The 27,901-nt window shown below is 39.2% G+C and overlaps 1 protein-coding gene and 1 long non-coding RNA gene across 3 annotated transcripts in view; both read right to left on the bottom strand.

The window, feature by feature from the left end:
* Nucleotides 1-27,901, bottom strand: part of doc2b (double C2-like domains, beta) — a 190,640-nt gene that overhangs the window by 57,991 nt on the left and 104,748 nt on the right. For both annotated transcript variants that reach the window (XM_085173762.1, XM_085173761.1), the window contains one exon: nucleotides 14,296-14,370. In XM_085173762.1, the coding sequence (XP_085029888.1) occupies nucleotides 14,296-14,370 (75 nt within the window). The remainder of the gene's footprint in view (nucleotides 1-14,295; nucleotides 14,371-27,901) is intronic.
* Nucleotides 1,044-14,289, bottom strand: LOC146510429 (uncharacterized). Its single transcript, XR_014876319.1, has 2 exons — nucleotides 2,506-14,289; nucleotides 1,044-1,911 (listed from the first exon to the last, which is right to left on the bottom strand). It is a non-coding gene; the product is annotated as an uncharacterized LOC146510429 (long non-coding RNA).

Genomic DNA, 27,901 nt, shown 5'->3' on the forward strand with positions numbered 1-27,901 from the left:
CACTGTAGAAGCTAAAAAGGCTTTGCTCCACAGCTGATTATTCCAGTGTTTTTGCATGGATGTATAGATTGATAAGCTATACTTTAACTAGGTTTTACTTAAAAAAGCCTGCACACCTGAATGAGGCAGAGAGAAATAACAAGGCAAACGCAGAGGCCTGTCGAGCTGCAGATGTGTGCTGCACTTTTATCACAGTTCAGTAATCGGCGCCCAAAAATTGCTCGTTTAAAACTCTAACATCTGTTATTTTTCTATAAAACTATTCAAGCTGAGAAAAACTCACTGACATCGTCTTATTTATACCACTTTATGCCCAGCAGTGAATATGCTAATACTCAGTGGAACCAAACAACTAAACACAATAATGGCATAATGATGCACATTTTCTACACCATTAAACTTAAAGAGGAATTCCACTTATTTAGAAAAGGATGGTCTAAAATCAAAGAAGACGAGACAGAAGTGGCTTTGCTTCCTTTTGTTCCTTGTCATTCAGGGCGACTTGGCTCAAGAGTTGGGAGTTCGCCTTGGAAGGTTGCCGGTTCGAGCCCTGGCTTGGACAGTCTCGGTCGTTGTGTCCTTGGTCAGTCTCGGTTGTTGTGTCCTTGGACAGTCTCGGTCGTTGTGTCCTTGGGCAAGACACTTCACCCGTTGCCTATTGGTGGTGGGCAGAGGGCCCGGTGGCGCCAGTGTCCGGCAGCCTCGCCTCTGTCAGTGCGCCCCAGGGTGGCTGTGGCTACAATGTAGCTTGCCATCACCAGTGTGTGAATGGGGGGATGACTGGATGTGTAAAGCGCTATACAAATACAGGCCATTTACCATTTTTTGGGACAAGGTCTTATAACATGATGCTACACTTACCTATAGATCTTTTTCTGTTGAAAGTAAAATGTAATTGTTAAAGGGACATGGTTATGCTGGGGGTGTTATGGGAGGACGGATATTTTTGATTTTATTTTTTCTCGCTGTAAAAATAACTAAAGGACTTTGCAGTCCTGTGAAAAACTAAGTGCATCCTTCCTGCTTCTTTAGGAACGAAGACAGTAAGTAGCAGCCATGTGCTTCTAGTCAAGTGCACTTGATTGACTGATTGTCAGCACCTCTTTAAATGCTGCAGTTTGGGTAGTTTGGTGATCTGGTGCAATCAGGTATGTGTCAACACAATGTTCCCAGGACTGAACATCCCAGCATACTTATCTCAGAGAAGCTGCAAAAAAACCCCAAGAGCTACGGCACATCCCAAACTCTACAGAGCTTAGTTAGCATGATGCTAAACTTCACAGCAACTAGAAAAAGACTGAAGAAATACAGTTTATCTGGAAAGGTTTCAAGGAGAAAGCTTCTCTCTAAAAAGAATATGGCAGCAGGATTTATTCAACCATGTCCTTTGGACAGATGAGATCAAAGATCAAAACCAAACACAGCATATATCAACTCAGCTAATTTTAATTGTCAGCACAGAGATGACGATTTAAGCCTGTTTTGCAGTCACATGACCTGTGCACCTTGCAGTCACTGAGTCGAACGTGAACTCCTCTGCATACCAAAGTACTCTAGGGTCAAATGTCAGGCTAGTTATCCTCTAAAACTTACATAAAATCATGGTACAGGGAAATAATCCTAAGCACAGTAGCCGATCTACAACTACATGGCTGAGAAAGAAGAATCAAGATGCTGCGAAAGCCGAGTCAAAGTCAAAAACTGACTGATCTGGGACTTTGGGATTGCCCGCAAACTTCAAAGAACCGAAGCAATGCCAAGACGAGTGGGCACAGTTTCCTCAAAAAGTAATAAAAATGATTACTCCAATTTACTTCTACTGCTACCTAAAGTGAAATCGACTCATGGGATTTAGTTATTTTTTCACAAGACTGCATATAATTCTAGAAACATTTTTCCACGAGTCTAAGGCTACGTCCACACGTACCCAGGTATTTTTGAAAACGCAGATTTTTCTATGCGTTTGCACCTTCCGTCCACACGTAAACGGCGTTTTTGGTCACTGAAAACTGAGATTTTTAAAAACTCCGGCCAGGGTGGATATTTTTGAAAACTCCGTTTTTGCATTTACGTGTGGACGAGAAAAACGGAGAAAACGCAGAAAACGCAGCGTCAAAGGTGTGCGTATTTTTTGACGTCACACTGTGCGTCACGTTATTGTTTCGGTGAAATGAATTTACTGGTGAAATCAGTTACTGTTAATTGTACTTTCTGCAGTGTTTAAATGCTTATATATACACACAGTTACTGTCCCTCCACACATACGACTCGGTTCTGCTTCTATGCCCCATCCTTGTTTACTTTTTCCCACCGAGGCGTCTAGACTTCTGATTGGCCAACATTTCTGCACAGTTAGGAATATATCGCCACCTGTTGCTTTGGCATGTTCCTAGCAGCGTTTTCCTTCATTTCTGCCTTTACGTGTGGACGGGATTATTTTTTAAAACGAAAACGGAAAATCTCAGTTTTCAAAAATACCCGTGTACGTGTGGACGTAGCCTAAACCAAAACTATAATCTTTTCTTGACCCTAACTGAGCACCTTCCCTCATCTAAAATTAAGCAGGTTTTAGAGCTGACCATTCACAACAAGTGAATGTGAACCTGTAACGCAAATGAAAATATGTTGCTGGTCAATATTGCCATGGCTGGTGCATGTAATGTGACATCCATTATAAGAACACATTGGCTCTTTATAGCAAATTTACAAGTATATACTGTAGCTAGCTACAATACATTTGTGCTAGATAAAAAGCTTATTTTTTCCTTTCTTCACTTTCTACATAACGAGTGAAGATAATCCGGGGTAAACGGTGATGGACAGATGGTTCATGCACCTGCCAGATATTTATATTTTCATTTAAAATTTCTGTACAACGTTTTAACAGTTTCCAAGGGTGGTTTTCTGTAACAAAACCATCTGAGACATCAGGTTGGAATCGGTTCCTACGAGGAAATTAAAATGCCAGGGAGGTTATGTTTTTGGTAGCCTGTGTGTGTGTGTTTGTGTGTGTCATTCTGTCTGTAAACACAATACAGTAGCTCAAAAACGCAGACAATCATTCAAAACAGGAAATGTTTTCAATAAATTATGATAAAACTTTGCAGGGGTGTAGAATGGGGTCGTGTAAACAATCCATTAAAATTTGGCTTATATCCACCAAGGCCTTCAAGGTCAGCAAATCAACAAAAAGCCTTTGTCATCATATAGAAAGTACTGTATAGAGATTTAAAATTTAAAAACCAATTATTGAATATCTTTAAAAAACAAAATGAACATATAAGAAATACAAATCTTTCTCTTTAAAAGTTTGCGGTGTGCTTGTTGTTTTTATTTCTCTAACTCTTCCATCATCATCATCATAATTAAAATAATCCAATCATCAAATTTTATTATTATTATTATTGTTATTATTATCTTATCAGCCACACTACTTTATTTTTAACACTGCGGGCTGTCAAAGCGTCACCAACGTCAGTTTACACCATTCAGTACGTCTCTGGACTTGACAGGTTTAATTTGGAATAATTACGGCATTTTATTGTGTTTGATTACGGTCATAATAACCTCCGTGAGTCTCATCGGAGGTGATCTGGCTTTATAGCAGAGCATGAAACTTCACTTCTGATTAGAGCGCAAGCAGACTTGACCTCTTTGTGTGAACCTAATGAGGTTCTTAGAATGAGCCTAATGATTATTTTGAGAATGATTGCAGCGAATCTTTGAGGAGGGAGAAGGTGACAGCATCTTGCTTTACTGGCACAAAAATGCAGAGGGATCTGTGAGGCTGCCTGATGAGACAGGAGACAAATCCACGAGGCGGTATGCCCTCATGGAGAGTTCTTGACGTTGCAGTCAAATAATCCATGACATATTTATATAAATGTATGCGACTAACATGAAGGGAGTTGGATAGTTGGCATTAGAGCTGATGCCCTCGGCAGAACATATAAACAATGGAAAACCCCTTACATAAACTCCAAGTGGAAAATGATACAAGACAGTATGACACTATGAGAGCAGATCCTTTGTCAGACCCTAAAGATATTTGCCTAGTCTTCAGAAAGCACATTTAAAGGCTAAAAACTCCATTAATTCACAGAAAATGTAGCACACCGCTTCATCAGCAGGGCCAGAGTTGATAGACAGTAGGAGCAGCAGATGGCATGCAGAGTGATCCAAAGCCAGTGTTTTCAGTGTTTTACATAATAAGAAGTAACCATCTTGACCTCTGTCAGCATCTGAAGAAATACCAGTGAAACAGTTTGGCAGGCGGGGCAAAAACAGTCCGGTTTCCCCAGAAATAGCCCTCTGATTGGATGATTCTTACAGTGCCAATATTCAGTACTTGAGCAGGAAGTAGTGAACCCTTAATGTAGCGGGTCTAAAAGTAAAGAAGTGAAGGCTGAAGTGGTGCATAAGTGGTTAGTGTGTTACGAAATAAAATTCCATTTTATTTCAACTCATGTTAACTTTGCGCTCTCCAGTCTGAATAAATGTTTCACAGAAATACGTGAAATAAACATAACCTCCTAACACTGCGATACATGGAGGTGGCATAAATTTGTTCAAAGTATGTGGCGGCAAGACAAAAGCAAAAAAAAAATTAGATTTGAAGTTATTCAAACCAATTCCCAGTTACATTTTCTGAACAGCAGTACAAAGATAGACAAAGTCTGCTTTAAAAGGAGGAACAACTCAAGGACATTTGAGTATCTGATTTTTTAAAACATAGTTTAAGATGTTTGATAAGAGTAGCATGACAGATGTTTGCTTTGATTACACAAACTTGTAGGAGTAGGCAATGGATAATCGGTATTGATTTATAAATAACTGGGCACAAATAACTTCAGCTTATTATAATAGTCCACAGTTTATTTCTAACTAACTAAGTAGCTCATTATCTTTCTCTTTAATACTTTCTTTAAAGATATGAAGCATTTTGGTGTCAACTTGAAAGATCAGAGCTTCGATGTTGTGCTGAGACAGTCTGGGGCCCTTCAGGAGATCCATGGAGTTCAGGACTGTCTGACCTTCCTCTCCATGTAACCCTTTTCCACTGGGATTTGTCAGGGCTCTGTGTGCTGGTAGGCAGGGATGAGGACCCAAATGCAGGACTCGTGGAGACAAAATGGCAAACTCAAAAACCTCAGCTTTATTGCTGGTATGAAACAGAAACCAAACCGTGAAAGCTATAACTGGAACACACAGGCAAATCTGAGGGTACGACGCAACACTGACACAGAGAAACACGGGGCTTAAATACACTGAGGCGTAATCAGGGAATGGGAAACAGGAGGGAGACCCAAGCAAAACAGAATACACTCACATGAGACATGGACCTTCACAATAAAACAGGAAACAAGAAACGCAGACGCAGACTTGACACAGGACTAAAGCTATACTAAACATGAGGGTACATGAACAAAACCCTTAACTGAAACATAGACTAAGAATAATAATAATAATCCAAGCACAACAAGAGATTAAGAATATAACCCATAATACAAAATCAAATCAAAACATAAGAAACTCAAAATGTTGGATCACTTGCTTACGAGCTTTCCAACAGCCCTGTATTATCATCCCTTGTCCACTTATGCCTGCTTGTCCCAATGTTCCCTCTAATTTTTCACGTGTCTGAGCGAACACACAAACTCCCTGAGCGATCCCTTGGACCACTGTGAGCGACATCAGACGTGTGCACTGTGGTCACGCCAGCATCGAATCCATCCAAGTTACATGGTTTATTAAAATAATCAAATTACAGCATTTATGTTAGACTACTTTTAATTAACTGCTTTAGCCCAATTACAATGAAAATATAAAAGAAATCTTGTTCATGACCTGTGTAGTATGTTAACACTATTGGAAGTAAAAATAACTTGAACTCCAGTTTTGAAAACACAACTTTCTTTCTTTTCTTTTCTTTTTATAAAGCTCTGACTTGTATTATGAGTCTGTGGTCTGGGAGAAAGTCTGTAACTCTCTGTCTGCAAAATACAGGATATAATGACCAATGTTGGGCAATTAATTGTATACTTACTTCTTCAAAAAAAGTAACTGAGTTATGCAAACAATAAAGTTTTTTGCAGCTGTTTACCTGAAAATGCAGCCAAGGCATTTTGTGCCAATCCAAAAAATAATTTCTGTCCACTATGAGATAAAGGAGAACAACAGCCTGATACCTGCAGGCCTGACAACAGGAGATGTAACACTCCTGTAACACCTGTAACATTCAGCAGTCGCCTCATTGTTCTGACACACACAACAAAACTATTGACTACACTACACACTAACTACACAAGATTTGCGCTAAACTTCGCAAATCTCTCACATCTCAAAACACCGCCATCACTCCTAAAACTTCCGCCGTTTCTTAACAACTAGATGCCACGTTGCCATATCATTTTTTGATTGGTCGACATGGTACTTTTTTGGACGAATAGGAAAGGCTGAGGGGGGTGGGGTTCGTTTTTGTTCACAGGCTTTCGAGCCTTTTTTCTTATAAAAAACGCCGATTTAACCGTTTCTTCCTGCAGTAAATATAAACAACGACAGTATTCAGGAAGAAAACCAAACATTGCATATTTTTTTTATCACAACTCTGGTTTTACGTGGCCTACCAACACAATTTAAAAACTGGTATAAAGTCCACACTTTTTCCGTCAGTTGTTCCGTCTGTCCTGCTCACATCTCCAATGGTTGTACACGTTGTCATTAACGTGGCTTCACTCCACATCAGCCACGCCGCTTTGCTAGCTAAAACACCGGTGTCGGCACATAAGGACGCTGTCATAGCCTGTCAATGATGTTGATTGGCTGCACATATAGCATTATTGGCTGGACTATGGGATAAGGTGGTATCGTTCCATATGGGAGCAGCCAGTCACTCACTGACTAACACTGCAAAACAGAATTGTTAAAGTATTAATTTTAATTTCAATTCAAGTTAGATTTTTTTTGTTAATGAGTACTGAGACCTTCTACCTGTACTTAACGATGGCAATACATACATTTTTAATGCAGCCACTTGGAATACTGAAAGTGATTACTCATATCTGACATTAGTATATGTTGTTTTCTTCTGCAGGAGCAATTCTAAACCACCGTTTGCGTACATGATATTTCTAAACTCTTGTTTGTCTCTGCAGAACGAAGAGCAAACAAGCGGCTGCTGAGACCAAACAGAAGCATTTCTGTAAAGAACACTGAATTTGCTTCAAAGCTTCAAATCACTTGAATCGACTCCAGGGTGCGATGAATACACACGGCAATCTGGTCACTAGTTGTTGAGAGATCTTTCTCTGGATGAAATCTGCTGGATGGATATGATCACAGATGACATCCACAGTTGGCACAGTTCTTCTTTAACTCAAACGATTAAAGGGGAGGAACTTTCCAATTTAAACAAGCAGCAGGCAGACTGTTGATTTGTTTTATGCAAGTCTTCCATGTGTTGTGTGACGATTACTACGCTACTGTTTCACTGCAGTCTTCAAGCCTCTGGGTTCTCTCTCGCTCGATTGGCATATTTGAGATTCTCATCACAAGAATTAAAGCATTAATTAATTTAGTTCAACACCATCGCCTCGCTATCCTCACACAGGAGCAGTCAGTTATTGATTTGGGTTTGTTATGAAGAGATGGAAAACACTATGTTTGTGCAGACTGCACACTATCTGAGCACACAGTGGACAAAGTGTCGTAGCTGAGATGGCATACACATGCATGGCTGATATGATAGCAGACTCATTTTAGTTAGAGTGTTTTATTAAGAGTTTAAATTCAGAATATCCCAACAGTATGGCTCTTGGTGTTCAGGCGGTGTGTTAAATCATAGTGTGAAGGCAACAGGGTTGCAGGTACTAGCTCTCCAGACCAGTCCTTAGATCTCGGGACATCGGTCCTTCCAACACTTTGGTCTTTGGTTAAATATCTAAATCACAAAATCATGTGGTAGCCAACGAATTAATCCTGGTGACAATTATAAACCTTCAATTTTCTAATGCCTGTAGGTCTACTATGGGTATTTAGCATTAAAATTGTTAGATTCATGGGCAAATCATAAGCAATTTAATTAATTAATTTAATTAATCAAGTTAGTTTTCTCAATCAGTAGCCTTTGTGCAGCCTTAAGGCAATATTATCAACTAAAATAACAGCCTACTGTACACTTATGGTTACTGTATGGTGAATATGAATATGAAAAACTGCTATTACTTAATCCCAATGTGCAACATTGTCACACTGATGAAGCTTTTCATTGTAAAATGTAATTAGGCAGAGAGACATGTAATTTTATTTTCTTGCTATTATCTCAGTATGTACTTATTATTTTATTACACTCAAATTATTACAGTCAGATTTGGTAACTACCTTTTTTTCATCTTGAAAAAAGTATAATAGGAATTTTTATAATGAAAACGTGACTTTTGTTTTCATATTTTGGGATAACTACTGGAAGAAATCTATTATTTTTGTATTTATTTATTTTTATTTACACTGTGTCAGATCTCTGAATGGTAATAGTCCATTTTACAAGTCACTTAAGCAGGCATTATACATGCTTGTATAATACGCATATTTTGTAATCCTCACTGAACATTTTAAAAAGTATTCATTTTTTATTTAAAGTGCATAATATAGTTAGCATTATTTTAAAATGTGTCTGTATCAAAAACGTAGTAAAAAGTAGTTTCGGCTCTGCCCTTATCTAGTTACTAAAGAAGTCTCTGATCTGTTGGGCCCGCCTTTGCTTTAAACGAGTTGGACCAATCTGAATGCAGCGACAATGCAATTTCTGACCATGTTAGATCATGATTGAACTACATTCTCAGGTGTTTATCAGTAATGGCTACTCCTTGATGTGACACTTTCAACTTAAATCAGTTGCTATTCATGACAAGTTGCCATCTGTGCACGTTGGCATGGGGTATAGAAAATGCTCTATAGCATAGCTTTAATGATCCTCTCCATTTTTCCCTTTTTCCCAGAAAAAACAGACAATCTTTTTAGTGTGCTAGATTTAGCACTGAATTTTTGCAATCTCTATTAATATGAATACAAATAATAACAAGAAACACAAAGTAGCTGCTGTTGCCTCTATGAAGCGTGGGGAGAGAAAGGCTAATTACTTCTGAAATAATAGTACTACCATTATTGCTCCTATAGAGAGAGCAGTTTGCTAATGCATCCTCCTGTGTAAAATGCAGCACACCTTTGTTTTGAATGTTGTGGTTCGTACATTAGTTAACTACCGGTATTTTATTTTTGGTTTCACAAAAGGTCGAGAAGGAAAACCAAGCTTGGCAAAAACAGAATTAGTAAATTAGTGATGAATCACCCTCATGCATGAATCATACACTGATAACAACCTAATTGTATTCATTATCAATACAAAAGGAAGATGCAGAAAAGTAGTGCATGGAAAAAAGACAGCGCATTGTCAGTAATTTAGAGACTCCTCCAAAATTTCACAAATCCAGTTTCAGAGGCGCTGACACCCCTGTAGGCATGACTCTCCTGAGCTCTGGCAAACAAGACAAAATAGTCCTTTACGCTTTCATAATGAAAAATTTCATAAGCAAATAGAAAAGCAGAGCTGTTCTCTCCTCTGTGTATAGTAGCCTTCAGTGGAAATTCAGACATGTTTAGCATACATGTTAAGCTAACATTTGCATTTTAGGATGCTGAAAGCATTTCATGCTTCTCCACTATTGATATGATATGCTGAAACAATCCTGTGCTGATGGAGATGATTAATGACCACAGTGTAGCTCACTGCCTCATATCATTTATTGTTCATTTACTCACGTAAAAGATATGTTTGCTCATAAATAATAAGTATAAGTGCAATCTTTTCTTTTTCAGCAATGCAAGTCAGGAATTCTGACTCGTGTCTAATAATAGAAAATAACATAAGCTGAGTTAAAATAATGTCAAACCTGACAATGCATGTGTCATTGTCAGGTTTGTCACACTATAAAACAGGGATGGGTAATTAATTTTCCCTAACAGGCTGCATGGGAAAAACTGGGACTGTTGTGGAGGACCCTGTGCATGTGCATGGCCTTCCACAACAGTCCCTGTTATAAAACATGGACTTAGTTATTATGATGTCATTGGTTAGTGAAGTACCGTAATAAAGCTTCATTAAGGTTTTGAAACAGGAGATATTGAGTAAAGGGTGTATCTGGGACACTGAACGTTGATTGGCTAACAACTTGTCAATCACAAGTCATTAGCCAATGAGCACACCCTCCTTTCTGACACTAAATGACCAAAGGTTTATTCAAAATGACTGGGAAAAAGTCACTGAACTGGCAACCACTGAAGAGAATAATTAGTAACTGCTGCTTTGGCTTTACTTCCCAGACTTCCAAATGTGCTTATCACTGATCTATACAGTGATTATCCCAGATAGTTTGTAAGATGTAGGCTAATATAAAAGTTGATGCAGCATTTATGTGAGATCTTGCTATAAGTAGCTATAAGTAATCTTTTCATTGCAACATTGAAGTATGAATCAACATTTGGAAACAAAAAGTTCTTTCTTATCTTCTGGTAAAATGCCTACAACATGTCTGCAACAGCATTTAAATTATCTGTCAGTGTGGTCCTTTCCAAAGAAATCCTCTGAACAGGAGCCAATTTCAGTGACTGTAATTAACTCTTATTAAGGTACAAACTTCTCCGACAGTCTGCAGGAGGCCATATGATGCGACACTAAAGTAGCTCCTGCACACTTCAATAAATCGTGCTGTGTAACACAAAGTGGAAAGCACAAAGTCTGAACTATAAATCAACTTTAGAAATCAACTCAAAGCACAGCAGAGCTCAACTAATGCTGAAGCTGACAAAACAAAGCTTACACTGATGAAAACTGAGCCCGAAAAGCTCCCAAGACAAGTTCAAAAGTAACTTGTCAAAAATGTCCACCAACAGCCGGATATAGGAGTTCACAACATGCCCTTACCCTGGTGCCACTCAATCTTATGTGTTTAAGCCCTAAGATGCTTTTTCATGTGTTTAGGTTTGGATTATTTTTTGACCATTATAGGAGGAAGATGAGAAGTTGGTTCATCGTTTACAGTTTCTCATTGTTACTGGAGCAAACTCAATACAGTTGTGTGTCAGCTCTGTGTTTTCGTCTTTCATGGTACTTTAAATATCAGAAAGTACAGAATTTTCCCAGGAAATCAACACCTGATGGAAACAATAGTTAAGTAGTGTTCCTCTAACTATTGGTGGTACAATAGCTACATGGCTATTTATGACTTTTTTCATATAACTCCATCCATAAACCATCCATCTATTCATCCATCCCTGCTTGTTTAAAGTATGATCACATTGGCAGCATGCTAACCATGTTGTCCAGTTCTTCCTGGATGATCCCAATGGGACAGAAACCCCTGGGCTCACTTTGGGGTCTCCCCCCAGTGGGGCCAACCCAAAAAACCTCCAAGAGGAAGTGCCCATAAGACATCCAGATCAAAAGCATAAACCTCCTTTTGATGACTGTAAGCACCTCACTATATGTCCAAAGTGGTGCTTATACTTGCAGATACAGACAGCTGCACACAGCATGGATGTATGTACTATTGTAGGGTCTACCTTACAATATAAAGCACCTTGAGGTGACTGATGTTGTGATTTGGCGCTGTATAAATAAATTGAATTGAATTGAATGAATATTTATTTGCTTTACAGCTCTTTGAAATCTGCTTGAACTCCACCTGAAGGGTACATGCGTTATTGGCGAAGTGTAAGCTAATATCTCATTGTCAAGTCCACATGGTCACAAAAACTTGGGATGTATCTATGGGCATTATCTGCCTCATTGTGATACTAAAACTTATGTCATTTGCACCCAAGTGGACCTTGAGATGCCTCAAAGGCTGACACCAGCAGCTCTACAAAGGAAATTCATTTCAGCTTCTACATCCATCATCCAGAAACCTCCCACCCAACACAGAGCAAGCATCCATTGCTCTCCTGCAGTGGACCATAGCCCCAGAGGTGGAGGTGCTGACTCTCACCCCAAAGTGGAAACTAGCTGGAGTTCCTGCATATCACAAACAGCATTGGGGACAAGCGGCAACAGTGACAAATTCCAGTACCCACAAAATGGACTGCACCTTTATTTTCTACTCTACTGGAGCCCTCACAGTTCTTTTTTACAACTTCCCCATTCCTAAGCACTTTTCTATTTAATATTCCCACTGTTCACCTATCACATATCCAAGGATACTTTGGCATGCAGACTGGAGCAGCCAGAGATCAAGTGACAAACCTTATGATTAGTAGATGACCTGCTCTACCTCCTGAGCAGAAGCCAGAACCAAAATAGTTTTTGACATTGTGTCAAGGACTGAGACACAGATCTGATGGCCTTAAACTTCTGCAAAATCCCCCAAAGGACCAGGTCATGAGCTTCATCCAAGTTCACATTGTTCCTTCTTTCACACAGACATAACTACAAACGTAACAGCAGAGTGAAATCAAAGCTGAAGTTACGCAGCAAGAGCAGAGCCAATTACAAAGGTCATTTCAACAGAGATGAGTTTGAAAAGGTATTGTAAGAAAGGAAGATGGGAGTCAGATAGCTGGATAATCACAGCTTTGGCTTTCATTAAGCTGCTTTTGTAGAATGTACGTATTCACAGGATCTATATAAGATTTGATGGTTTTAATGAAAGGATTACGTCACCCTCAAGGACGACTGTGAGGTGCAAGCGAGTTAAAGAAGTCACCGGCTCTCACAAACAACCGGTGAGTCATTTCATGTGTTGAAACATTTTAGTCTTTAATTTATATGTATGGGTTTGAGATCATTTTGTCTGCAAACTGTGAGAGCTCCAACAGCTTTTCTGCAACAGTTTAAAACTTAAATCTTACGCCTGTACGAGTGCTTCCGCGACTCTGAGCAGATCAGCAAGAGCTTTAAAAGCAGAGCACGTCACTGGTAAGTTAGGTCAGTCAGTTAATGTTTACACTGATGAAGCCTTGCGCTGACATATCCACACTGCGGTGCTCCATGAATCATGAAATAGATTATTAGACCTCGACTCCTTTTCTTGTGGGTCTGAGAAAACCACAAGAATGCCTCAGGACAGACTGTGTGTGCAGTAGGGAACACTGCTGACCCATCAAAGCTCGTGTAAAAGCGTGATCGGCTTAGAGTGTAAAAAAAAATCTGTTTCTGTAATTCTTGAAATGCAGAGAGTGGTCATTGTTAATCTCTTTTTATTCTTTCTCATCACAACTTCCTCTGCTTGCTCGTGTTATCTCTTCCTTTGTGTGTTTGCAAACGTTAAATTGTGACCTAGAGGGATTTGCATTTTGAGAAGTATTCACATATAGTATTGCAGTGCGACTATGTTATAGAGGGAACATTTTACATCCCTTTGTTAATTACTTGTGACTTTTTTTATAGGGAGTATATTTTTGTTCCTTTATGTGTTAAGTTTTATGCTCTAATAACACTTTATCCTGAATGCTTGAATGAACAGTTTCATAAAAACAAAGATCTCTCGATAAACATCTGTAAAACAAACATTTTATGCAGAAAAAGAACCATTTGTTAAATTTCTTTGAGATCTTAACTCACATTCCCTTTCAAAGATTTAGAGAAATCCTGCACCATACCAACTCTATTTACACAGGGCTTTAAAAGCAAAGTGCTGTAATTAAAAATGAATAAATCCATTCCAACGATGAAGAATAAAAACAACAATAATAAAATAAAAGCAGAAACAAACCACTATAAAACAACAGAAACAAGTAAGATCATTGTCTCATGCTGGGTCAAAAGTCAGAGAGTGCAAATGTGTTTTAAGACTAGTTTTTAAAAAGGAGAATGTAGGTGACTGTCTAATGTGCAAAGACAATTGATTCCATAACCTAGGCGCACCAATAAAGAATGCTCAGTCCCACCTGAGCTTCAACTTAGATTGCTGTATATGTAGTAGCAACTGGTCACATGACCTGAGAGTGCAGGGGTAAGGCGGGTGCAAGCCCTGAAAACGACAGGCCCAAAGCTAACGGGTGATGTCAGGGTACTCTATACTTGTGGCAAGTGTTTTTTTCTTTTCTTTGTGTACAGATTTAACAAATGAGATATTATGATTACAGATGCAGTATGTGTAGGCGAGCTAGTGTTTGCATCAAACCTGAAAAAGGAAGTCCAGTGAAGAACAATCAAACCCAATACTGACCAGGCTGTGTGGTGACAAATGTGCAAGCCTGTTATTTTAAAGGAAACGGGCAAAAAAAAAAAAAAAAAAAACACACCTTGCTGGCGCCTGGCAGTAGGTGTAACTTGACGTAGGGATCTGACAGCCCATTGTGGTCCATTGGCTTGAGCCCCTGTGAAAGAAAAGAAGAAGCATGGTAATAAAAATGTCATTTAGCACTTCCTTTTTTTGGACACTACTCCTGTTTTTGACAGTCAAATTTCCACCGGTGAAGATTTCCCAAAAATTAGGGATCTTTAAAGGAGCTCAGGGCATTGCAGGATTAAATTATATTAAACTGGAATTATTCTACACCTCTTTTTGGAGGGGATACTTTTCGAAAATTCTGAAATTTTTGGGATGTTGCCTGCAGCAACATTAAAAATTTGAATTATCAGAACCCTGCCGCATTTTAATTATATCACAGTCAGTACCACATTAAATCCATTTGCTTACTTTATGTCTAGTGATTCAGGTGATTGAGTGAAAGCAGGAACAGAGCTGAGATCCCTTTTACCAAGCAGTAAATCAGCAACAGAATTCAAATCTTATTCATACTACACTGTTTTGCAGTCTTACCGTCCCCTGATTCATATGGTGTCATTTTGCCTATTCTTCTGCATTACCGCCACATACTGTGCCGGAGTAGATCAGTGTGTCAAAAAAGACCAGTGAAGTGTAAATAGACTGCACTGAAAATTCATACAACCGTTTGTCTGAAGGAACATTTTAAATAGTTTCAGTCTAATAGTCTCAGAAAAGTTTGAAGAGCTCTTTTGATGGAAAGTGTAAAATTCACCATACTCAGTGAGACAACAAGCTACAATCCAGCAACTGACGCAGTTACTTCAATTGTTTTTATTTAGGTGCTCAAAGTTGCTCATTCATGCTGTCAAAGCTGTTGGAACATTACTGCAGTGTAAATGAAACACGGGGGGAAAGAGCCAACTAAGGGGCCGTCTGTGAATACTCTGAAAGGTGCTTTTTATGGAGGTGATCCAAAGGTTTATGATTTGCTCTCTGGAAGAAAAATGATATCCAATAATCCAGTAAAAGGGAAATCTCTGAATATGTTGCTAAACTAGCATGTAAAAATGCAAAATCACAAAAATGTAAAAGCTGCATGCTCTGAGGATGAGAACAGACCATGAAGACCATTAACATGTCCCACTGAAACCTGGAAATCTGCAAAAATATTCTGCATGCTACTTCTTACAATTTTAATCATTGCATAAAATCTGTAGTGCCTGAGAGATCCAGCGCAGTGCCACATCAGCTGGAAGGGTGCTGAGGAATGCTGAAGGGGAACTTACTAAAAAAAGAAATGTTTTATTTCTTTGAAGAGCAAATCAATGAGGCTTAGAGAGAGCAGGAGATGCAAAGGCCACTCATACAATGACCAAAGCAGGACAACACCATGTGGGTGCCCGCTTCATGAAGTGAAAGGACCTAAAGTGTTTCCTGAATTAAATGCGGTACGAACACAAAGAAGAAGTTAAAACCTCAAGCAAGTCGTCTTTGACCTCCTCTGGAGACGGAACTGTTCACACTGCTGACTCCTCCTGAGATAAAAGTTTAAACTGAAGTCCTTGAAGTAGCTAAGCAGCAATTTGGATATATTTTTTTAACATCAGCATCAATCGTACACGTACATAATCATTCACGTTATTAGGTTTCATTAAAATCTGACCAATACACTCAGAGAAATAGCAATTCTTGTGAGAAGAAGGGTGGATCAAGCCTAAATAATGCTGGATTCCATATTATTCTCATTTTTTCAGGTTCCTCTTCTCGAGCAAACTCTAGTTTTCAATTCTAATTTTCCACAAACTTTGGTGGATCGGTCAGTGGGCCGATCTATGGGCCTTTTGAAAACATGCACACAATAAGCCTGCACGAATCCTGCACGACACAATCCACGAGATGGTTAAAGTTTGGTTGCTGCGTTGTTTTGAGGCCTGAGGAAGTACCCCCAAGGACATTATACATCAGATTTTCAGAGTCTGAGTGACTATCCTCATGACTAAACTGACCTTTATGTGTAAAAGGAATGGAAATCCCTTTAAAATTGAACTCTGGATTTAGTTCATGAAGTTGAGATTTAGAACTGATCAAAATCGAAGCAGTGGAGAAGATGTCCTGGTAACATTTTTAAAAAAAAGATGTATTCTTTTGCCTTAAGCTAAAAAAAAAAAACACATCACAATTTTAATCCATAACAGAAAAACAAGAAAATATCAGGACTGAACTTTGATTAAATAAATATCAGGAAAACGTGCTTGTTTTCCACTCATTAAGCTTTAAGTTTTACTTTATTTTTTCCAACAGAAAATGGATTAAAGCAGCAAACATCACACTGTGTCTGAAAGCAATCCCCAGTTAAGAGACAAGTACAGTCTAATAATGATTGCTACATTGACATTACAGTTTGAATCTGCAAGGCTATTATCTCTTACTGAAAAATAAGAAAATAGGAAGTCCAAGGTAATTTTTCTTTAGTTTTTTGAGGTGCTCTTTCTTCTACATTTTAATGAGTAGCTCATAGGAAGGCGTCTGCAGTTTTCATCAGTAACTAAAGACTCTTTTGCCGTAAATTGTCCTTCCTGTAGTCGTTTAGTAATCATGCAGGAAGAAAATAAGGAGGAGTCTCTTACAAAAGTTAATCATCTGAAATTTCTACTCATGTGAAATTATCTGTGACTCTTCAAAGAAACGATTTCACCTGTGTGATTGCCGAGCACCGGTTTATTTTAAAAAGTGTAATATTCAGTATATTACAGCTTGTTCCCGAACCATCTGAAAATGTCCTTTTTATTCCCCAGTTCTTCTGAATATCAGCTGCTTATAATGACTTCAAAGTATACATTTCACACAAAAAAGTCTCTATATTAATGAAGTTATTAATATACAATAATTATTGTTTAATGTGTTGTTTCTGTCGTAACCGATACGGTGCAGGGTTTGCACCAAAAATAAGAGTAATGACAGATTAGAGGATGCATATGTACATGTCAAAGACTGCTGAGAAGCCAGTGGAGGAAACGGAGAGGTCCGCAGCATCACTTCCTTTTCACTCGACCAGATGAGTCATGATCTCGCATCTTCATTCAGAGAGAAAAGTATCCGACATGCATCAACAGCTCACTGGATTTATAACCAGTGATGCTAATTACCAAGACCCATGGCTTTATTCATATTAAAAATAGGAGGCCCGGCTCTGATGAAGGCAGTCCATGACTGTTAGTGTTCAAATGTGTTTTTTCTTTTTGTATCCAGGCATGCTGTCACTGCATTGATGGTGTGTTTGGAATCATTGTCATGCTGAAAAAGAAAGCTGCTGCTAATCAGATGCTTTCCAGATGGATCAAAATCTGACGTTACTTTTCCGAGTTCATAATTTCATAAGTTTTAAGAAGAGCCACAACACCACGGGCTGATATCTAGCCCCAAACTATGACAGTGTCTCCACCGTGTTTTACAGATGGATTCAGACACCCAATGTAGCCTCTTTCTCCTAATGTCCTCTGTACATACTGATGACTTAAAGTTGATTCATCTCTCCATCAGACCTGTTTACACCAATTTTTCAGTCCAGTTCTTGTGAAGTTTGGCATAACGGTTACCTGTACACAGCATCAAACATGCTAATTTCATAGCACTGACTCACTTTTCAAGCTAGCCCCAAGTGGCTGCTAAAGGAATTGCAGTTGCTTAATTTTAAAGCCTGTGGAGGTTGCTGCTTGGTTTGATATAAGAGTCTCTTAGACATCTTATGCCACATTCAAAGGCTGGTTACTCAAGTTTTTATTTAAAGTTGCTCTTGGTGCATAAATGATAGAAAATAATTAAATGTAAGGTCATAAATAAATGTGTATTTTTCGCACCATAAGGCGCACTGGATTATAAGGCACACTAAGCAAAACAAAACAGTCAGTTAAGTCAAATTTTACAAATTTGAATGACTAACCTCGTATTGTGGATGGATTATCTCAGTTGTTCTCCTGACTGAAGTTTGGTCCGTTTACAGCATCCTGCCATGTGATTGCATTTGTCCATAACCATCGGGAACCCTCACGTTAACTTTTATCGAGTGGAAAAAAGTTAGCGTTCATCCTCCAGCTTCACTGTGTTTATGTTATTCAATTCAATTCAATTTTATTTATATAGTGCCAAATCACAACAAAAGTCGCCTCAAGGCGCTTCATATGCCGCAGTGCTATATATGCTAATATAGCTGTGTCGCTAGCGGTCACGTAGCCCATCATTATATACCAGCTAGCCCAACTTCAGTAACCCTACAAACGTCACTGCTGTTTAGTTTTCTGTCTTCATTTATGTTGGAAGTGACAGCAGAGCTGTATGTTTGAATTTTGTCAGAAATCTCTCAGTCAGAACATGCTATATCATGTTTAGGCAGGAACAGGCGAGCTAACTTCCTGCTAACTTAACTCAGTTAAATTTAAGGCATTCTGTTTTCATCGATGCCTAGATGTTAAATTTAATTGTTACACCTGGTAAAGCAGCAACACTGATCGTTTTATTAAAGATTATAGAATTTAGGCTTTTTTGAACAGTGATGCTGCAGTGTTCGTTTGACTTTGGGACCTGAAGCAGACGGAGTTTTGGACCCAGATTACTCCGCGAGGCTCCTGACTACGGTAGCTGTAATGCTCTGACAATCCATCAAGCGGTTCGGCTTCGTAGCTTACCAAAGTTGTACTAAAACGTTTTTTGACAGATTTTTGAGCACTGTTTACCACATAAATCGGTTTGAGGTCAGTAAGCACAACCAGAATTCATACATAAGGCGCACCGGATTATAAGGCGCACTGTCGATTTTTGAGAAAATTAAAGGATTTTAAGTGCGCCTTATAGTGCGGAAAACAGAGAACATGTGAAGTGAAACAGATAATAATGATCTCCAGTTTGTCTTTGCCCTGGACGTGCTTCTGAGTCCCACACAAACACTCACAGTAAAGAAAGCAGCCCAAATAATAAACCATCTTGAGTAATAAAGGACAATAAGGCTTAAAAACCCCACGGCTTAAAGATCACGCAATACAACGTTTTTATTTCTCATCTGAGTAACAATAAAGATCCCCTATCACAGAGAACAGCCATCACGCAAAGGAGTGAATACTTTATTATGAGCCTAGCACCATTATTTTAATCGTTTCCCGTCTGTGTGTTTTTTCTTTATTGGACCAAAAATGGAAAAATAAAACAAATACGATGTCTATTCTCCCACAATTATCAGGCTTAATAGAGGCACTCGGCACCAAGCCCAGCACTCAGCAGGAATTACTGGCAGCAAAATGACACACTCAACTGTGTCTCTAATAAGGCAACACTGCTGCTTTAGATCCTGCCTATCACAGAATAGAACCATAGTGACACTAATTTCTTTAGCTGACTCTCATAAACATGTCCACATTTTGATGTGCCGGACACACTTAGTTCTCTGACATCTGAAGACGGAATAGATTTCATTGTCTGCTGTTATAATGTAATCAGTTTAAGGGGAAAGACGAAGGAGACGAGTGCTGCTTTCTTCGGGTCTTTCTCCTTTCATTACACAGACATAGATACGTCTACATAACAATTCAACATTTAATATGTTTACGCTCCGATTGGATAAGACGTCTCTGCCTTTTGAGGATTTTGTCGTCGCTCTCGTGGTTTATTTGCTGTGACCATACTACAAAAACTGAAATGTCGCTGACAAGGTTGCTCACGTAATATGGCATTAAACTCCACTTTGTGTGGATTAGATAAATATAACTAATCCACTGTGTCAGGTTTTTACTATTATTTTTATTCTTCACTTCCATTAGGAGTATTTTTATGATGGCAAAGCTCTGTATGCATGAAGGTGTCTTTAAGTGGTTGATGAGACTATAAAATTTGTTATTTAAATGCAGTTTATTTACCATTTACGTCTCACACATTGTTTGCCTGACAATACGAGTAACAGGCATAGAGACATTTCTTTAAAAAGCAAATCATCAAAAACACAGTGACAGCACAGAAAACACTAACGGATCAGTCACACTGACTAAAAATAGGCCCGTTACTACAAAAAAAATTAGCGGTTGCTCGGTGACTGTGATTGGCTAGTTGTTTGCTCTGCCTCTTGGAGCAAAGGTCAATTTTATGAGGCTATCACTGTAGCTAGTGGATATTCAACCCAAGATTTCTGCTTCCATACACTCAATTACACTAGAGTAAAAATAGGACAGCAACCTACCTGTGACTAGAAAAGAAAAAGCCCTGTTGCCTGGCAACTGCATTTAATTAATCAAGGTGACCAACAGGTCACCCAGAAGTTGAACGTGCAACATCCTCAACATCTGGGTGACAGATTTTGATCTCAAAAGATTTCACAGGTTGTTCGGTGGAAGGAAAACTGTGTCCAAACAGTTGTGGGACAACTCGGGCTGACTGCAAACATTCTCAGACAGACTGCAGGAGGTCTGCAAACAATCGCCTAATTTATAAGCCCTGAAATGCCAACAATCAGTCTCAGTCAGCCTGTGTAGTCTGCGTTTCTTTGCAGTGGGGAACTCTACTCAACTGGTTGCCAACTTAGAAAAAAATTTAATAAATAAAAGCATAGTTGTCGAGCACTTATGTTGTTTTGAAATTAAACTGCTGTCGCTGTTTGAGGAGAAATTCACGAGTTTCTGTTCTGGATGGGTCTGATTTAAGTAGTTAATGTGAATTTTTGTGTACCTGGATGGCAATAGAGTTGTAAGCGTTAATCATCATATTGTCACAGACAGATTGCATGTAATTGCCAACTTAAACCCCCAAAAAGACTAATAGCAGACTGACTGCCGTCTTTAAAGCAACCAGTGCAAAGGGAATGAGACTCATTGCATATAGTTGCAATAACTGTGATGTCCCAATCTCCAATCGCTGTTTTCCATAGTGTGACTATAATGTAAGGTGACAAAGATGATACAAGAACAACACAGAGGCTAGGCAATGACCTGACAGAGAGTATTTCTCATCATGAAAACACTCTGGTAGATGCTAAATTTAATCGACATTGCTTTAAAATGAGCCTCCACAGCAAGGGGGTCTCATTTTGTTAAATCCCTTTTGCCTCATCTTGTCCCCCTCATATCGCTTCCTCTCCTCCTTCAATTACAACTTAGGGTGGAAGGACTAAAATGCAAGGAGAGGAGTTGAGGAGAGGAATCTAGTGTGTGCAGTTTGAGAAGGGGCAAAGAGTGAAGGAGAAAGTGCAGAGTAAATGCACAGCAGGGGGAGGGATATAAGGGCACAGGTGAACTCAGTCAACACAATAATGAGGCTGGGAAAGGACCAAGGAGGTAAGTGAAGAACACAGAAATCCACACGAGGAACTAATCTTCAAAATGAAGCTGGAAGTATAATGAAAGAAGAACCATAACTCAGTGTTTTCACATGTGATGTTTAGTCGGTTTGAATCCAGCTCAAGGTTTGGTTTCCTTTGTGCAGATGTGAATGCGATAATCTGAGATCCCTTTGGAGGTGGTGGCCTCAGTGTGGTTCCAAACAAACTCCTGAGTGGTTCATTTGTGGCGAGAATGGGATTCAAACTCAATCGGAGACAACTAACATGTGTACGGTGATGCTTTCACTCCTGTTAATCTTTCATCAGTCACAGCTGCCCTGTAAGCAGACTGAACACTCATGTGATCTGAAGTGATGTCTGTGTGAAAATAAACCAAAACTGCTGGGAAAACTCATCTGATTTGGACCAGAATGAACTATAGAAAGGAAAATGCTCTAATTTTGACCAAATGTAACTTTCTGCATTTATGTGCAGTTATGTCTTGATGCATTCTCAATCATCCAGGAAAGTAAACCCGCTTCGCCAGAGGTTATTTGGTTTCCCCGATGTATAAATCCTGGCAATCCTCCTGGTACTTAATAGCGTACACCAGACGTTCCCAAAGTGTGGGGCCCGCCCCCTAGGGGGGGCGCAGAGCCATTGCAGGGGGGGCGCGGCATGAAAAGGGAAAAAAAACAAAAAACAACAACGCTTGGACACTGCTAGCACGGGCGCCCACGCAAACGCAAAGCAGGAGATGAAGCATAGCTGAATATGTTTCCAAACCAACTTCATTCTAAGCCAAAGACTAGAAAATATGGTGAAGCATATCTTCCCTTTGGTTTCACCTGCACAAGTGCCAAGGTAGGTCTCCCTGCAGAATTGGTTTTCCCTTCGTTGGGAGCAGCGCTGGGCTGTTTAAATCACGGACAAACAGTATCCCACATTCTTGATTTGTATTTCACAAACACTTGTTGTAATGACTAACTACTCCTGACATTTTGGAAATGTTAGCTCTTTATACAGTAAAGTTACAGTGGGATACAAATAACATCAGGTCGTTCCTGCCACAATTTGTTCTCTGGTTCAAATCACGGACAAACAGCATCCAACAGTTGTTTATGTTTTTGAACCCATTTTGCAGAGGGATTTTTTGAAAAATGTATTGATAGCAATGTTGAATATTATTACACAGGAAAAAAAACAACTACATGTAAAATAATTACACCGTGACGCCTCTGCCTTTCTAAATGGAGGGACAGTAACTGTGTGTATATGTAAGTGTGTAAAACCTGCAGATAGTCAGATTAACAGTATTTTGTCTCTATCTGCCATTCTGCAATTCATCTCATGTAAACAATAACGTGCACACAGCGTGACGAGAAAAAAGGCACATACCTTTGACGTTGCAACTCTGTATTCCTCGTCCACACGTAACCACAAAAAAGGAGTTTTAAAAAATCTCCGTTCTCGGTGATTCGAAACGCCGTTTACGTGGACGAAACAGCTCAAAAATACCCGTGTAGGTGTGGACGTAGCGTAAAAGAGTTAGTAGTTTATTTTCTTACTACCTGTAATTTATTGCAGATTTCTTGTATTTGCTTAATTGTTTACTAAATGTTTGAGGTGTAAAATAAACCGCAATGGAGCAAAATATGGGTCTGTGTGGTTGGAGGATGTGTTCGTGCGTGCGTGCGCGAACATTTTTCTTGTAAAACAAGGGGGGCCCAGCAAAAAAAGTTTGGGAACCACTGGCGTACACTATGTTACTCTGTTTGTGTCGGGTGACCCGATCGTTGGGGTGGACCAATTTTTGGCGCAGTGTGTTTTGGACTTTAAAAGCCACAGAGACCCGGTGTTTAGAAAAAATGCATCTCAACTGCTCCGATACTCCTGACACATACAGGATCACTACAGGCTTTCGCTTGGGCAGCGGTATGTGCAGTTATATCAGTTTGGTGCATTCATGCAATTGCAGCGTAAATCCAGATTTTTTTGTGACAACATGTAAAAGTCCCATTCAGATCACCTGAAATATACCAGAATACTAATTATACAGTGGGGTGTCGCCATACACATTGGTAGGGAACCTTTTATTTACCCTAAGAAGTAAAAAACAATAAAGGAGCTTCTTGGATAGCTATTTTTTTCTTTTTCCTTTCACTCATGGTTTCTCAAAAGCAGATTCAAATACTGCCAAAGGCTTTTATTTGTTTTCTGAGAGAGTGCAGTGGTAAAACGATGACTTCCCACACAAATATAAAATAAATATAACCCATGTCTATTGAAATTTGGTTTGATAGCCAAGTCGTGAGCTGCCAGAGGGGTGAGCTGAGCTGCTAGGAATTCATTATTTATTTTTAAAGTTTTTAAATGGTACCATTTAATGCATCGTAGTATAAATAAGGCTACTGATACAAGAAACATGCATCACATAAATATATAAATATATCAGTATTTCTTTGTTATATACTTTGTTATATAAATTGTTATATGCTACAAAAAGACGTGCATTTAGATAGCAGAGATAATGCTCCATGCAAATGCAAGGAAAAGCTGAGATGTACAGAAAAAATGCTGCCTACAGAAAAAGGCAACACGAAACAACCAAAAGTCTCTGCTGTGACCGAGCCGTGATCCCCTCTGCTCAATCTTCCTTTTTATTTTCTCTTCCTTCAGCCAAAGAGAGGCCTGGGTGAATTATGCGTGTAAAATAGTCAGCACTGAAGAAAAAAGCTTGATTTGAAATAAAAACACTGTAAAGTTTTTCTTTTATGTATGTGCAAAAAGTAGAAACAGAAACCAGCTTAAAGCTTAACGGCTCTAAAATTGTAACTTCCCCTGAAACTTCCACTTCACTGCTTTTCATTTTCTATCATTATATGCGTCACTGGATGTTGGAATCTCTTGCTGATATTTAGCCCCACTTATAAACCGTGTTTCCTGCAAAAACAAGTTATTAAGACGGCACGGCGAAAGCTGATTGGAGAGGCTGACGTGCCGTCTTCATCTGCTTCTATTGTTGTCTTCAACACCTGAACCGTCAGTGAGCTCAAGCATGTTTTGTGGGGTTGGACCGCGATAAACAGACAGCTGCATCATGCTGCTGATTGCGCGAGCACGCTGTGAATACTCGGTTGATCATAATTACTGAGGGGTTGGAGAAAAATGACCACTGCGAAAGGCAGATGGGAGTGTATCCACACACCTCCCATCTCACACTCATTCATAACAGCCCTCCTGAACAACAGCCTTAAATGATTTTAAATGAAGTCGAGTTCCTTTGGGTGAGATCATTAGCATCTGTGTTTAGAAGAAGTCGTGCTTGGCATTTGTGAAAAGCATCTGAATGAAAAGAAAAGAGTGCGGACTTTAAATAAGATGTGTGTACATAGCTGCACCTTCCTGTCGTGTTCGGGTCAAATCTGACCGATTTACAAATTTAAAAACTCATAAATATTGTGTTTTACATCCGATTGCCTCGAGACCTTATGACATCCTCCACACTACACGCTTGAACATATAAAAGTGGTGAGCACCTGTTTTCTTAAATTTTAAGTGTTTTAATCAGCTTTGTTACATCTGTGGTGTTCCCAGTCAAACGTGACCGTCTGCCATCTATAATCCAGTTTTGAGATCCCTTCCCAGACGCCTTAACGCCCACTCAGGAAATCACATGATAGGGTGGGACTAGGTTGCACGAGCTCACCCGAAACCTTGGCTGATTGTGACCTACACCCGTTTTCACACCTTGGCTCATGTGATTAGGTAGAGGATCATCAGGGGGTCCTTTTGTCCCTCTTGAGGGAAACTTCCACAAGGTTTAAATCTGGGACTCTCCACCATTTGACCTTAGAACTGAAGAAGCTTCTCGGATGAGAGGTGAAACGTCTTCAAGCAACTTAAAGAAGTCCAGACGCTTTTCTTTCCAAGCTCCATAGACTTTAGATCTACTGTAAATTTACACCAACGAGTCTGAGTTACTTTTATATCCAAACAGCAACATACATGCCTGGCAAATAATGTCAGCACAGAAGTGCAATTCTAGAAAAATATAAGAGCTAATACAAGACTTCTGCACAGTACTGTATGTGTTAAATTTGAGCGCAAACACTAGCTACAGATGTAATCATTTCACTTTCTTTAGCTTCGGCGTTTTCTTATTACATGACAGTGAAACCAAAACTTAGTGCAAAACTACCTAAACAAAAAGAAAGCATTAAAACTTGAGTCTTATTTGTGTTGTCTTGGTGTGAAAGGTTATTGCTGATGTGTGGGAAGATATAAATAAGTTGAAGAAGTCAAAAATAAAAAACAGTTGGATAATCATTGTGAGTTTAATGCAGGTTTTTTGGTCTTAGCAGACATCACTGACATTTTAAGCCCATTCGCTAAAACTGATTTTGATAAGATTGGTAAATAGCTAATAAAATAATAATCCCTTGTCACTGATGTTGTGATCCAACAAGTCAGTTTCATCTTTTTTGTATGACGCCTAAGAACTAAGAACATACGTCTATTTTGAGTGTGTATTCCCCAAGCTGTACGTCCCACATGGCTGCTTGTTTTTCTGCAGTGCTATCAGCCTCTTCATCACCGGGGCATATGTCTTCATTACCATATCTGACTGGCCTGCTAACACGCAGGTGGAGGAAGCATCAATCACCAGGAGCAGCAGATAACAGAATGGATGGGACAGAAGCATTGATTGAATCCTTGGGGTTCTAAACCAAAGTCATGTTAAAGAAGGGGGTTAATGCTTCAAGGGCCACTTGAGGTCAACGGAGGCGCCAACGGAAGCCAATGGTGACAATCGTGGCATGTTACAAGGTGACCCATGCCAGTCATGTCCTTGATAACCCATCATCGATTTTAGGAGAAAAAATAAAGCAGTTCATGTGTGATTTTTGCCACAAAGGAGCTGGGCTAAATACGCTTCTCAAGGACAAAATTATGCAAAATTTATTTTTAAGATTTTTGATTTGCTTGCTCTTCCTGCTATCTAGTCACTAGGAAGGTGCTATAAACAGTATTATTAAGGACCGTGCAGATGACTTTGTCCACTTATATTCAGTAGCTGAAGCGACGTCAATCATTGACTGCTGTATGTGAATCAGATTGACCAGTTGTTACCATCACTGAGCAAACATTACTTTCTCTTGATGTTGCAAGGTGTTTCAAAGTGTGGTAGTGTACACATTTTCCTGGCATACGAAACATCCCTGGTTTGATCCTGGGAAGACACACAAATCCCTTGTGATCCTTGTGATTAAGGGAGAAGCTGAAAGTAGTTTCTTCATTTGAAAGTAAAGTACTTGAGGTCACCCTCTATCTGTCTAATGTGCAACAACCATTTGTGCCATGGAATATGGTCTAAGGTGACTTGAAAGTGCTTTGCAAACTGACTGCACTGAAAATATTCTGAATATTTAAATATAAAACACCAACTTATGTGTCATATCCGTAGGTTTGGTCATGCTGGCTGAAAACATGTGGCCTTACTGCAGTTACACTAAGATCTATGGGACTGTAACCTCCATGTGGCAAGGAAAAAAAATCTGTGGTTGCCAAGTAACTGCATTTAATTTTTTTCTCATTCGGCAACTGATTGCAGGCAGTCGAGGTGACCCACTAGTCCATCAGAAAATGAGCGTGTAACATCCTCAGCCTCTGGGTGACGCCTTTTGATCACAAGGTGATTGCACACTTTGGCTGTTGGGAGTCAACCTGCCTCCAAACCATCAGCCTGACTTGTACAGACTACACTCAGACACACTGACGAAGGATTGCAGTCAGTCTGAGCTGTCTGCAGAACATACAGCACTCATCTTCACTGGTTTTCAACTGGTTGTACTCTGGTTACATTCCTATATAAAATCAAGCTTGACTAGCTCCTGTGTCATTAAGCAGTTTAATCTGATTCCTGCAGCATCTGTTTCACTATTTGTGGAGGATTTTCTAGATTTCGATTGTAAATCTACAAGTTTCTGGCCAGATTCTAATATTTAAGTGACTGATGTGAATTTCCGTGTATGCAGTTGCTAACAGAGTTGCAATTGTTGACAGTTTATCAGTTAATTGCCACATTATCACAAACAGATTGCATATAATTGCCAACTTGATCCTATTCAATCACAAACTGATAGCAGACTCTGTCTTATTACCATTTTATTGCCATCTTGATGCACTAAAGTTACTTTGAAGACAACAATGAGTTGCAAGTGGTCACAGCCACTGTTTTCCTGAGTGTGAAGCATCATTGTTTGTTTGTTTTTTCATTTTAAAAAGTGAATATAAATACAAATAATCGTTAGATCACAACCAATCCAATGCATTTCAAATA

Source organism: Neolamprologus multifasciatus, chromosome 10 (assembly GCF_963576455.1).
Source record: "Neolamprologus multifasciatus chromosome 10, fNeoMul1.2, whole genome shotgun sequence".
Lineage (NCBI taxonomy): Eukaryota > Metazoa > Chordata > Actinopteri > Cichliformes > Cichlidae > Neolamprologus > Neolamprologus multifasciatus.